This window comes from Protomyctophum parallelum (assembly GCF_964188405.1).
Source record: "Protomyctophum parallelum genome assembly, chromosome: 4".
Taxonomy (NCBI): Eukaryota; Metazoa; Chordata; class Actinopteri; order Myctophiformes; family Myctophidae; genus Protomyctophum; species Protomyctophum parallelum.
Window position 1 is genome coordinate 54,565,100 of NC_139700.1, and position 12,913 is coordinate 54,578,012.

The 12,913-nt window shown below is 45.3% G+C and overlaps 1 protein-coding gene across 4 annotated transcripts in view; it reads left to right on the top strand.

The window, feature by feature from the left end:
• The window catches only part of ptprbl (protein tyrosine phosphatase receptor type B, like), a 55,235-nt gene that overhangs the window by 36,145 nt on the left and 6,177 nt on the right, over positions 1–12,913 (top strand). For 3 of the 4 annotated variants that reach the window (XM_083763276.1, XM_083763278.1, XM_083763279.1), the window contains 9 exons: positions 165–270; positions 860–940; positions 2,217–2,234; positions 2,461–2,542; positions 6,450–6,540; positions 7,518–7,594; positions 8,660–8,794; positions 10,056–10,178; positions 11,448–11,611. In XM_083763276.1, coding sequence (XP_083619402.1) covers positions 165–270; positions 860–940; positions 2,217–2,234; positions 2,461–2,542; positions 6,450–6,540; positions 7,518–7,594; positions 8,660–8,794; positions 10,056–10,178; positions 11,448–11,611 — 877 coding nt within the window. The remainder of the gene's footprint in view (positions 1–164; positions 271–859; positions 941–2,216; positions 2,235–2,460; positions 2,543–6,449; positions 6,541–7,517; positions 7,595–8,659; positions 8,795–10,055; positions 10,179–11,447; positions 11,612–12,913) is intronic. The other variant, XM_083763277.1, reaches the window with a different exon arrangement.

Genomic DNA, 12,913 nt, shown 5'->3' on the forward strand with positions numbered 1-12,913 from the left:
CCACATCCGGAACAACATCCGGTCCGTCGGTAAAAGTGCTCCGTTGCTATAAATCGATTGGGCGCTATGATTTATTTGATTAAATAACCCCGGGCAATTAGAATATTAACAGGTACTTACCTGTAAATACATACAGTATGTCCCTCTCTCTCTCTCTTCCACAGAACCTATGAGCGGTGTGATCGAAGGTGTCAGTGCGGGCATGTTCCTCATCGCCATGATGGTGGGAGTCTCCGCGCTTCTCATCTGCAGACAGAAGACCCGTAAAGTGTGGGTTGTGTATTCATTGAGCAACTTCAGTCAGGAAACTCAGTGCAGTCGCTCAGCATCACGTTCTCATTCCCATGATTCAACTTCATCCAATCACACACTCATTCCACCTTCATACCGGCTATTTAACCCATTCTGACCTGAGATCAGATTCACACGAGGTTTCCGCTGGACACACACTGGTCTGATGAACCCATTCTGACCTGAGATCAGATTCAAAAAAATGTCAGTCGTTCTTCGATTTTTCAAAAAATAGCAGACCTACAAGCTCGTATCGCGCCACTCGGTGGCGCGATATGAGCTTGTAGATCTGCTATTTTTAAATAGCTAAAGCATAACATGATGCTGACACCAAAATGGGTGCCCGGTCAGAATGGGTTAAAGGCAGTACGTCGCATCGCGACGCATTGTGAGCATTGTAGATCTGCTATTTTCAAAATATCTTTTGCACATTTAAAAACTTGTGAAATGGGACATTCTGCCTCTTGAGTACTTTCTACTTTTGGTAGAAAGTAGAAAGTACAAAAGTACATTTTGAGGCCAATACTTTTGTACTTTATTCAAGTCCATTTTGTCCTGTGTTGTCCAGCAGTGTCCAGGAGAGGCCCGCGGTGAGGATGAGTATGAGGAGAGAGAGGCCCGTCTCAGGAGTCCACGCAGGGCCAAGGGGGTACGTGGACCGCACGCTTATCTATCTAGAAAAGTTCCTGAGCGAGCGAGCGAGCGTGCGTGCATGCGTGCGTGCGTGCGTGTGTGCGTGCGTCTGTAATCCACGTAACTCGAGAACCGTTCACCCCGTCGACTTTTGACGAATTTTGACACACGCGTTCCACACCCCCACAGGGAGGGCAGTGCCCGGTGTCGTTCCACACCCCCACAGGGAGGTGCAGTGCCCGGTGTCGTTCCACACCCCCACAGGGAGGGCAGTGCCCGGTGTCGTTCCACACCCCCACAGGGAGGGCAGTGCCCGGTGTCGTTCCACACCCCCCACAGGGAGGGCAGTGCCCGGTGTCGTTCTACACCCCCCACAGGGAGGTGCAGTGCCCGGTGTCGTTCCACACCCCCCACAGGGAGGGCAGTGCCCGGTGTCGTTCCACACCCCCACAGGGAGTGCAGTGCCCGGTGTCGAGTCCGTCGGATAGCCGGTTGTCCAGATTAGAACCAGCACAAAAGGCCTCTGCCCGGGCTCTGGACCTGATCACCCTTATATCTCCATATATGGAGCTGGCCTGTTCTGACATCACAACACTTCATATTTGGACATGCCTGCAGCCTGACACAGAACTCCATATATAGTAATAAAGGGACACCGATAGACAGATACAGAAATCTCCTTATATGGGCATAAAAGGGACACAGACAGATAGGTGGAACGGGTACTCTGACAACGGGTACAACGGGTATTGATTTGAATAGCCGGGGCGGCATGGATCTCCAACTTCTATCGTTACCGACTCGGTGCTCTACAGCCGGGCACCGGTCTAGTTTAACACATTCTGACCTGAGATCAGATTCATATGAGGTTTCCGCTGGACACACACTGGTCTGATGAACCCATTCTGACCTGAGATCAGATTCTAAAAATGTCAGTCGTTCTTCGATTTTTCAAAAAATAGCAGACCTACAAGCTCGTATCGCGCCACTCGGTGGCGCGATATGAGCTTGTAGATCTGCTATTTTTCAATAGCTAAAGCATAACATGATGCCGACACCAAAATGGGTGCCCGGTCAGAATGGGTTACTCAATCTAAGGAGGTCTTTACTGTTAAAACGCCACAGCGTGTATATGCAAACGAGTGCTTTAAAAAGAAAGGATTCTGACTGCAATTAAATTATCATTCATATTCAAAGAGAGATGTTATTTTTTTATTACATATTATTAACTAGGGATACAATCGTCTTTTGTGTTTGGTAACGAATGCCTGCCTTTCCTTTTTTTTTCCCAGCAATCGTCGCATTTCAAGGTACAGTAGTACGCACAGGACTGTCCTGTTTCTTTCCATTATTGTCATTAATTTGGTTTGAGGATCCTTTGAGGACTCACAGCTGCGTCGTCTGGCCACTGTTTCTCTGATAAGATAAGATAATATTGATGTGCAGTACAGTGAATCTAATGTTCTTTGGTTGCACTTACGTCTGAGAATGTCTGGCAAAATGCTTAAGATGTCAATGTTTGTCTCTAAACTACAGTCCCATCAAGATCATGCACTTTGAGTCGCACTACACCAAACTACAGGCCGACTCCAACTACCTTCTGTCAGAAGAGTATGAGGTTGGTTACACCTGTGTCACTGTATTGAACAATTATTTGTTTACAAACAATTCCCAACAGATCTCCAAACCAGTGTTGATTTCGTCGACTAAAACTAAGACGAACAATGTTCGTCGACTACCTTTTTTCACTGACGAAAACTAAATGAAAATCAAGCTACGATGACTAAATCCAAGACTAAATATACCAACAAATAAAAACTAGACTAAAATAGGGGGACTAGTGGAGAAGAGATCCAGTATAAGTCATTTTACACATGGTTGCATGCTGATAATAGCCGATCTACAAGCTCACAACGTGTCGCAGCGTGACACGTTGTGAGCTTGTAGATCTGCTATTTTAAAGCAAGTGTAAAATTAAGGCCTGCCAAAATCAAGGCCTGCCAAAATACATTTTAGTCGACTAAATCAATTTCCATTTAGTTTTCCTCAGTCGACGGACATTTTTTGTCATAGTATTAGTCGACAAAATCAACACTGCCTGCATGTGACTACAGTATTTGTTCTGTCGCTTAACTTTACAGTAATTATTCAGACACCCGTGTGAACTGAGCGGTGCAACTATACTTTTATTGTTATAGTTGTAGTGCTCAGTGTGAATGGGCCTGTAGGCTGCTCAACAGTGCCACCCAGTGGTCACCCAGTGGTATTGCAGTTCATACCCCAAACAGACATACACGCGGGACACATTAGGGACACATGACACCAGTCAATAGAGGGTGTGCACAGCTCAAAAAGACAGTGCAAAACATACTATGAACAGAAGATGGCAGTAGATTTCATTCTAAAAACCTGAAATCTGTTTACATTTTCTTATACTGGTATTTTGGTATAGCTACTGCCTACTGTTTCCAAATTCCAATATACTACAGTATATTGTGGAGAACTTGGTGAAAATGATTGACAATATTTCTCTCAGTATCCAATCAAAAAAAGTGTTATCAATCTTTCAACCAAGCACAGCACAAAAGTGCTGTGCAGCACTTTTATTTTCAAACATGGGGCCGTGCCATTTTACCACTTTTTATTTTGCTGCTACTGACAATGTTCTATTCAGTCATGTTTGTAAAGCTCTGTATTGATGTGTTCGTGGCCTCACTCTGTAACCCAAAGCATTTCAACCTAACGTCTGGTCTGGTTCCCTCCTTCACTCTGTAACCCAAAGCATCTCAACCTAACGTCTGGTCTGGTTCACTCCTTCACTCTGTAACCCAAAGCATCTCAACCTAACGTCTGGTCTGGTTCCCTCCTTCACTCTGTAACCCAAACCATCTCAACCTAACGTCTGGTCTGGTTCACTCCTTCACTCTGTAACCCAAAGCATCTCAACCTAACGTCTGGTCTGGTTCACTCCTTCACTCTGTAACCCAAACCATCTCAACCTAACGTCTGGTCTGGTTCACTCCTTCACTCTGTAACCCAAAGCATCTCAACCTAACGTCTGGTCTGGTTCCCTCCTTCACTCTGTAACCCAAACCATCTCAACCTAACGTCTGGTCTGGTTCACTCCTTCACTCTGTAACCCAAAGCATTTCAACCTAACGTCTGGTCTGGTTCCCTCCTTCACTCTGTAACCCAAAGCATCTCAACCTAACGTCTGGTCTGGTTCACTCCTTCACTCTGTAACCCAAAGCATTTCAACCTAACGTCTGGTCTGGTTCCCTCCTTCACTCTGTAACCCAAAGCATCTCAACCTAACGTCTGGTCTGGTTCACTCCTTCACTCTGTAACCCAAAGCATCTCAACCTAACGTCTGGTCTGGTTCACTCCTTCACTCTGTAACCCAAAGCATGTCAACCTAACGTCTGGTCTGGTTCACTCCTTCACTCTGTAACCCAAAGCATCTCAACCTAACGTCTGGTCTGGTTCACTCCTTCACTCTGTAACCCAAAGCATGTCAACCTAACGTCTGGTCTGGTTCCCTCCTTCACTCTGTAACCCAAAGCATTTCAACCTAACGTCTGGTCTGGTTCCCTCCTTCACTCTGTAACCCAAAGCATTTCAACCTAACGTCTGGTCTGGTTCACTCCTTCACTCTGTAACCCAAAGCATTTCAACCTAACGTCTGGTCTGGTTCCCTCCTTCACTCTGTAACCCAAAGCATCTCAACCTAACGTCTGGTCTGGTTCCCTCCTTCACTCTGTAACCCAAAGCATCTCAACCTAACGTCTGGTCTGGTTCCCTCCTTCACTCTGTAACCCAAAGCATCTCAACCTAACGTCTGGTCTGGTTCACTCCTTCACTCTGTAACCCAAAGCATGTCAACCTAACGTCTGGTCTGGTTCCCTCCTTCACTCTGTAACCCAAAGCATCTCAACCTAACGTCTGGTCTGGTTCACTCCTTCACTCTGTAACCCAAAGCATGTCAACCTAACGTCTGGTCTGGTTCACTCCTTCACTCTGTAACCTAAAGCATTTCAACCTAACGTCTGGTCTGGTTCACTCCTTCACTCTGTAACCCAAAGCATCTCAACCTAACGTCTGGTCTGGTTCACTCCTTCACTCTGTAACCCAAAGCATGTCAACCTAACGTCTGGTCTGGTTCCCTCCTTCACTCTGTAACCCAAAGCATCTCAACCTAACGTCTGGTCTGGTTCACTCCTTCACTCTGTAACCCAAAGCATGTCAACCTAACGTCTGGTCTGGTTCACTCCTTCACTCTGTAACCTAAAGCATTTCAACCTAACGTCTGGTCTGGTTCACTCCTTCACTCTGTAACCCAAAGCATCTCAACCTAACGTCTGGTCTGGTTCACTCCTTCACTCTGTAACCCAAAGCATTTCAACCTAACGTCTGGTCTGGTTCCCTCCTTCACTCTGTAACCCAAAGCATCTCAACCTAACGTCTGGTCTGGTTCACTCCTTCACTCTGTAACCCAAAGCATCTCAACCTAACGTCTGGTCTGGTTCACTCCTTCACTCTGTAACCCAAAGCATCTCAACCTAACGTCTGGTCTGGTTCACTCCTTCACTCTGTAACCCAAAGCATGTCAACCTAACGTCTGGTCTGGTTCACTCCTTCACTCTGTAACCCAAACCATCTCAACCTAACGTCTGGTCTGGTTCACTCCTTCACTCTGTAACCCAAAGCATTTCAACCTAACGTCTGGTCTGGTTCACTCCTTCACTCTGTAACCCAAAGCATTTCAACCTAACGTCTGGTCTGGTTCACTCCTTCACTCTGTAACCCAAACCATCTCAACCTAACGTCTGGTCTGGTTCACTCCTTCACTCTGTAACCCAAACCATCTCAACCTAACGTCTGGTCTGGTTCACTCCTTCACTCTGTAACCCAAAGCATCTCAACCTAACGTCTGGTCTGGTTCACTCCTTCACTCTGTAACCCAAAGCATCTCAACCTAACGTCTGGTCTGGTTCACTCCCTCACTCTGTAACCCAAACCATCTCAACCTAACGTCTGGTCTGGTTCACTCCTTCACTCTGTAACCCAAACCATCTCAACCTAACGTCTGGTCTGGTTCACTCCTTCACTCTGTAACCCAAACCATCTCAACCTAACGTCTGGTCTGGTTCCCTCCTTCACTCTGTAACCCAAACCATCTCAACCTAACGTCTGGTCTGGTTCCCTCCTTCACTCTGTAACCCAAAGCATCTCAACCTAACGTCTGGTCTGGTTCACTCCTTCACTCTGTAACCCAAAGCATTTCAACCTAACGTCTGGTCTGGTTCCCTCCTTCACTCTGTAACCCAAAGCATCTCAACCTAACGTCTGGTCTGGTTCACTCCTTCACTCTGTAACCTAAAGCATCTCAACCTAACGTCTGGTCTGGTTCACTCCTTCACTCTGTAACCCAAAGCATCTCAACCTAACGTCTGGTCTGGTTCACTCCTTCACTCTGTAACCCAAAGCATTTCAACCTAACGTCTGGTCTCGTTCACTCCTTCCAGGATCTGAAGGACGTGGGCCGCAACCAGCCGTTAGACACAGCTCTGCTTCCAGAGAACAGGGGCAAGAACAGATACAACAACATCCTTCCCTGTGAGTGGGCCAAACACAGACACAGACACAGACACAGCTCTGCTTCCAGAGAACAGGGGCAAGAACAGATACAACAACATCCTTCCCTGTGAGTGGGCCAAACACAGACACAGACACAGACACAGCTCTGCTTCCAGAGAACAGGGGCAAGAACAGATACAACAACATCCTTCCCTGTGAGTGGGCCAAACACAGACACAGACACAGACACAGCTCTGCTTCCAGAGAACAGGGGCAAGAACAGATACAACAACATCCTTCCCTGTGAGTGGGCCAAACACAGACACAGACACAGACACAGCTCTGCTTCCAGAGAACAGGGGCAAGAACAGATACAACAACATCCTTCCCTGTGAGTGGGCCAAACACAGACACAGACACAGACACAGACACAGCTCTGCTTCCAGAGAACAGGGGCAAGAACAGATACAACAACATCCTTCCCTGTGAGTGGGCCAAACGTCATTAACACATTTAGGGCGGGAAGGGAACCCCTTTTGGTGTTTTAAAAGCATTATGAAAAATAGCAGATCTACAAGCTCATAGCGTGGCACTCGTCTGCTATTTTTTCTTTTAATCGTTGAAAATGTGCCTCAAATCTTTGAATATATATTATTACAGAGTGAACATTTTAACTCGTATATTTGCTTCTGGGGAGGTCTCTGGAACAACATATTTTCAGATGGTGGGGGCGGAGGGGGCGGAGGCATATTATTACATATAGTTTTGTGGGGTCCTTGACATGAAATATTGAGCACCACTGAAAACAGGATTTTGAAGAAATGTTATCAAATTTCGACGTCAGGCCTAAATGGGTTAAGGAGTACAAATATGCAGCGATTAGAGAGAGAATATTGTGCCGTGGTGGTTGCGAAGGCCACGCCCCCTGCAACCTTCTCATTACTCAGCATTGCATCCAGTATTTATGTGGCCAGAGAGTCTTGCTCAACCCTCGGCTGTTTTGTTCCACGATTCAGATGACTCAACGCGAGTGAAGCTCTCCTACGTGGACGATGATCCCTGCTCTGACTACATCAATGCCAGCTATATTCCTGTAAGCCCCGAGCACTTACTGTGCATTCAGCTCCATGTCACTGTGTTTACACAGCCCAGATGCTTTATGCTTTTTGTACCTTGCACTAAATCTGTTTTTGATGATTCATCATGGGTAATCTAAATATTATAATGATCAGACATGGAACCTTAATGGTTGACCGAATTCTTTGGGTATGCCTGACACAGCGACAACACAAGTTACACAACCCGGCTATTGGCAAGATCGAGGTGGCCACTGAGATTGATCATAAGATTATGTGAATGGGAGTTATTAACTTTTGTCAAGTATTAGGAACGACTCATAAATGGTTGCAAGTAGATCGTGACAATTAAGGGACCAGTGGTTGGAGAATATGAATTAAATACTGTATGGATTGGAAAGACTCACAAATGTATTTTAAGGCTTAAATTAGAAGAATAACGAATATTGGGAAATATGGACAAGTCTGACATCAAGATCAGTAGTAAGACATTATGACCTCTTGGTCACTGTTTTCACATTTCTAATAAAAAGAGGATATAGATAAATAGATATATAGATATAAGAGATATTGTCAGTGAGCTAATGTTTTGACCTCTGCAATGTTTGTTCTTGGCTGATCCTAATACTACCCATGGTAATACTTGGATCATTGTATGACACACTGTATTGTATTATGTTTTATTACTGATTTGCCTAATTGTACAGCACTTTGGTCAACTTTGTTTTAACCCATTCTGACCGGGCACCCATTTTGGTGTTGGCATCATGTTATGCTTTAGCTATTGAAAAATAGCAGACCTACAAGCTCGTATCGCGCCACCGAGTGGCGCGATACGAGCTTGTAGGTCTGCTATTTTTGAAAAATCGAAGACACTTTTAGAATCTGATCTCAGGTCAGAATGGGTTAATAATTAAACTGTCAGGATGTAATAGACATTTTTAGAATCTGATCTCAGGTCAGAATGGGATAAATAAAATTGGATTGGATTGGATTGTAGCAGCCACGTGCCAACAACATGCTGGTGTCTTTGCCTAAATGGTAAATAATGTAATTTTGAATGATGACGTGTGTGTTTTTAGGGCAGCAGCTTCCGCAGGGAGTACGTCGCCACGCAGGGCCCTCTGCCAGGCACCAAGGACGACTTCTGGAAGATGGTCTGGGAACAGAACGTTCACAACATCGTCATGGTGACCCAGTGTGTGGAGAAAGGCAGGGTGGGTATTATATAAAGATACTGTTTTATTGGATATGGTCCCTTTATGATGAATCCCATTCTGGGCGGGAATCCCTATTGGTGTTTTAACCCATTCTGACCTGAGATCAGATTCATACGAGGTTTCCGCCGGACACACACTGGTCTGATGAACCCATTCTGACCTGAGATCAGATTCTAGAAATGTCAGTCGCTCTTCGATTTTTCAAAAAATAGCAGACCTACAAGCTCGTATCGCGCCACTCGGTGGCGCGATATGAGCTTGTAGATCTGCTATTTTTCAATAGCTAAAGCATAACATGATGCCGACACCAAAATGGGTGCCCGTTCAGAATGGGTTAAGCATTAGGTTATGCTTTAGGTATTGAAAAATAGCAGATCTACAAGCTCGTCGCTTGAGCTTGTAGATCTGCTATTTATTTTTGTGGTGCAAATCTTTGAATATATATTCTTTCAGAGCGAACGTTTTTAACTCAAATCTTTGCTTCTGGGGGGGGGGGGGGGGGGGACAACATATTTTCATATGGGGTTCCGCAGCCAAATACAGATAATTCTGGGGGTCCTTGACATGATATATTGAGCACCACTGATATAGAAACATGAGGAAAACTGTAAAACAATGGAGTAATTCCCCCCCCCCCCACCACTGCCTAACGTTGTGCGTCCTGTCCATGTTTGTGTGTTCAAGTGTGACCACTACTGGCCCTTTGACCAGGACCCTCTGTACTAACCTGTACCTGTTTGTGTGTTCCAGGTGTGACCACTACTGGCCCTTTGACCAGGACCCTCTGTACTAACCTGTACCTGTTTGTGTGTTCCAGGTGAAGTGTGACCACTACTGGCCCTTTGACCAGGACCCTCTGTACTAACCTGTACCTGTTTGTGTGTTCCAGGTGAAGTGTGACCACTACTGGCCCTTTGACCAGGACCCTCTGTACTAACCTGTACCTGTTTGTGTGTTCCAGGTGTGACCACTACTGGCCCTTTGACCAGGACCCTCTGTACTAACCTGTACCTGTTTGTGTGTTCCAGGTGAAGTGTGACCACTACTGGCCCTTTGACCAGGACCCTCTGTACTAACCTGTACCTGTGTTCCAGGTGTGACCACTACTGGCCCTTTGACCAGGACCCTCTGTACTAACCTGTACCTGTTTGTGGCCCTTTGACCAGGACCCTCTGTACTAACCTGTACCTGTTTGTGGCCCTTTGACCAGGACCCTCTGTACTAACCTGTGCATCCTGTCCATGTTTGTGTGTTCCAGGTGAAGTGTGACCACTACTGGCCCTTTGACCAGGACCCTCTGTACTATGGAGACCTGATCGTCCAGATGCTGTCGGAGTCTGTCCTGCCAGAGTGGACCATCAGAGAGTTCAAGATCTGCAGCGTAAGTCCTCTAGTCTAGTCTAGTCCACACCAGGGCTTCTCAACCTGGGGGTCGCCACATTATTTTTGGGGGTCTATTAAAAAAAAACAATAATAATAATATTTTTTCTCTTTTTTTGCAACTGAATGGCTGGAAAATGGAAATTAAGAGTTTACATAGTACATGCATAAACGTTCCTTAATTATATCTGGTTTCAGTATTTATTTATGATGTATTTTCTCTATTATTAAGGTTATCGTAGCGGTCAATTTGTACTGGTGGATGGGAGGGGCGCGGGGCGGGGGGTCACGAGACATTTGAGCCACGGACCACCATTTGATGAGATTTAAGTCTCACCCAAAACTAAAAGAATATTTTGTTTGTGTTGATCATGAGTTAAAGGGTCCCTTTGGTGACCAACTCTCCGGCATTGAGCTGGGGACCACCTGGTACCGCCTCAAGGACCACTGGTGGTCCCCGGACCGCTGGTTGAGAACCACTGCTCTCTAGACCAAAACTAGGTCACATATTACTTGTAGCATCTGTTCGCAGTGTTTGTTTTAATTTGCTTGAGAAACAAGGTGGGTGGGGTTATAACCGCAGCACATTAAACAATGCAGCGAGTGAAACGACGTGAACGGAATCACAGCGGAATGTTTGAAAGGCCGCCATGCGAGTCAGTCTGCATGTGCAGAATGTCTGTGACAACCTCACACTATCTGACTTGTCCTGATTGTTATAATAAACCCCATTCATATGATGAATTCCTGTTCTGTTCTTTACCTACAGAGAAATGTCTATTTGTATGTCTCTAAATGTTTGTATGTCTTTAAATGTTTTGATGAATTGAACAATGTGGACCCTGTTGTAAACAAGTGTAATGCTTAATTGGGTCGTCCACTCACAGTTGACAGTCTTTGTATTGAGTTTGTGCTTAAAATGTACTGTAAATTCTACAAACTGTTAATAAAGATTTCAATCAATCAATCAAAACCCATCTGACACTCCAACCATGGCAAAAACAAAAAGCATAATTGCCATTTGCAAATGCCGGTTAATGCATGTCTGTCTACATGAATACATACCATTATGTGCCCTATAAGAATAGCAGCAGCCTATTACGGTGATACATCACATTTAAACGAAACTAAATCTTACGATATTTAGTCGACTAAAACTAGACTAACACTAAAACATTTCAGGTGACAAAAATGTGACTAAAACTACATTGAAAACTATTCAAGAGGTTATGACTACTAAACAAAAACTTTGCTCAACACTATTTATTAGGAAGAACAGCTGAGCTACTCCAGGGTGGTGCGCCAGTTCCACTACACGGTGTGGCCCGACCATGGCGTACCAGAGACCACCCAGTCCCTGGTCCAGTTTGTCCGCACCGTCAGAGACTATGTCAACAGAACCCCCGGTTCCGGGCCCTCCGTCGTCCACTGCAGGTAGGGACAGGAATGCTCTTTGAGGTGTCATACAATTTACAATTTAGGCATTTAGCAGACGCTCTTAATCCAGAGCGACTTACAATAATCAAGAACAAAAGCATGGGAATACATCACAAAAGCATTTATCATAAAACATGCGTAAGCTAAGAAAGTAACAGTGGAGTATCTATATTATGAGACTATACATATAAACTATATATATATACTACTATGCTATACATATGTACTATGGCGTGCTATGACTATATACAATGCAATTATAGTGCCGTCTACATAACATTCTATAAGTCTGTATCAAATGCTATCTAAGTCTACAGAAATGCTATCTAAGGGGGTAGGGTAAGTGCTATGGGCCATGATGGAGTCTAAAAAGGTGGGTTTTCAGACTACGGCGGAAGATTGGGAGTGATGCTGCAGTTCTGACTGCAATGGGAAGTGCATTCCACAGTTTTGGAGCCAGAAGGGAGAAGAGTCTGGGACGTGTGGAGCGTTGTCCCGGCGTTTTTAGTGAGGGTACTTCCAGTTACCCTGCGTTGGCTGATCTGAGTGCCTGAGTGCCTGAGCCTGCAGGGCCAGAGTGATGCTCAAATTAGTCATCGCAGGGGTTTTCTGTGAGGTGGTATAGAGTGTCTTCACAATGCGGCAAGCTTGAGTTCATCACTGGTGTAGCCAGACAATGGGAGCTCTCTGCCCATCAATACGTCTGGTGACATCTGAGTTCTATGTAGGGGGTTAACCCATTCTGACCTGAGATCAGATTCATACGAGGTTTCCACTGGACACACACTGGTCTGATGAAACCCATTCTGACCTGAGATCAGATTAAAAGAATGTCAGTCGTTCTTCGATTTTTTCAAAAATAGCAGACCTACAAGCTCATATCGCGCCACTCGGTGGCGCGATATGAGCTTGTAGATCTGCTATTTTTCAATAGATAAAGCATAACATGATGCTAACACCAAAACGGGTGCCCGTTCAGAATGGGTGAAACATGGCGAGAACGGCAGCTAACACACGTCCCAATATGAAGGACTGACATCTGGCAACAGCCTACATTACCCATAACCCCCTATGAGCCTCAGTGCACCATACAAGCCTCCTCGCCTTCTCAGAATCACAAGGCAACCCTCAATTCTGGAAAGAAAACCTGAGAGGCATCTTTGAACTTTTTTTTCTCCCCTCCCCAATTTAGTCATTATTATCAAAGTCAAGTTATGCTATGCTGTACCACCTACATCAAACCCTAACCTGACCATATCCGCAAGCACAGAGCAGCGCATGTTCGCCAACCTTAACGCA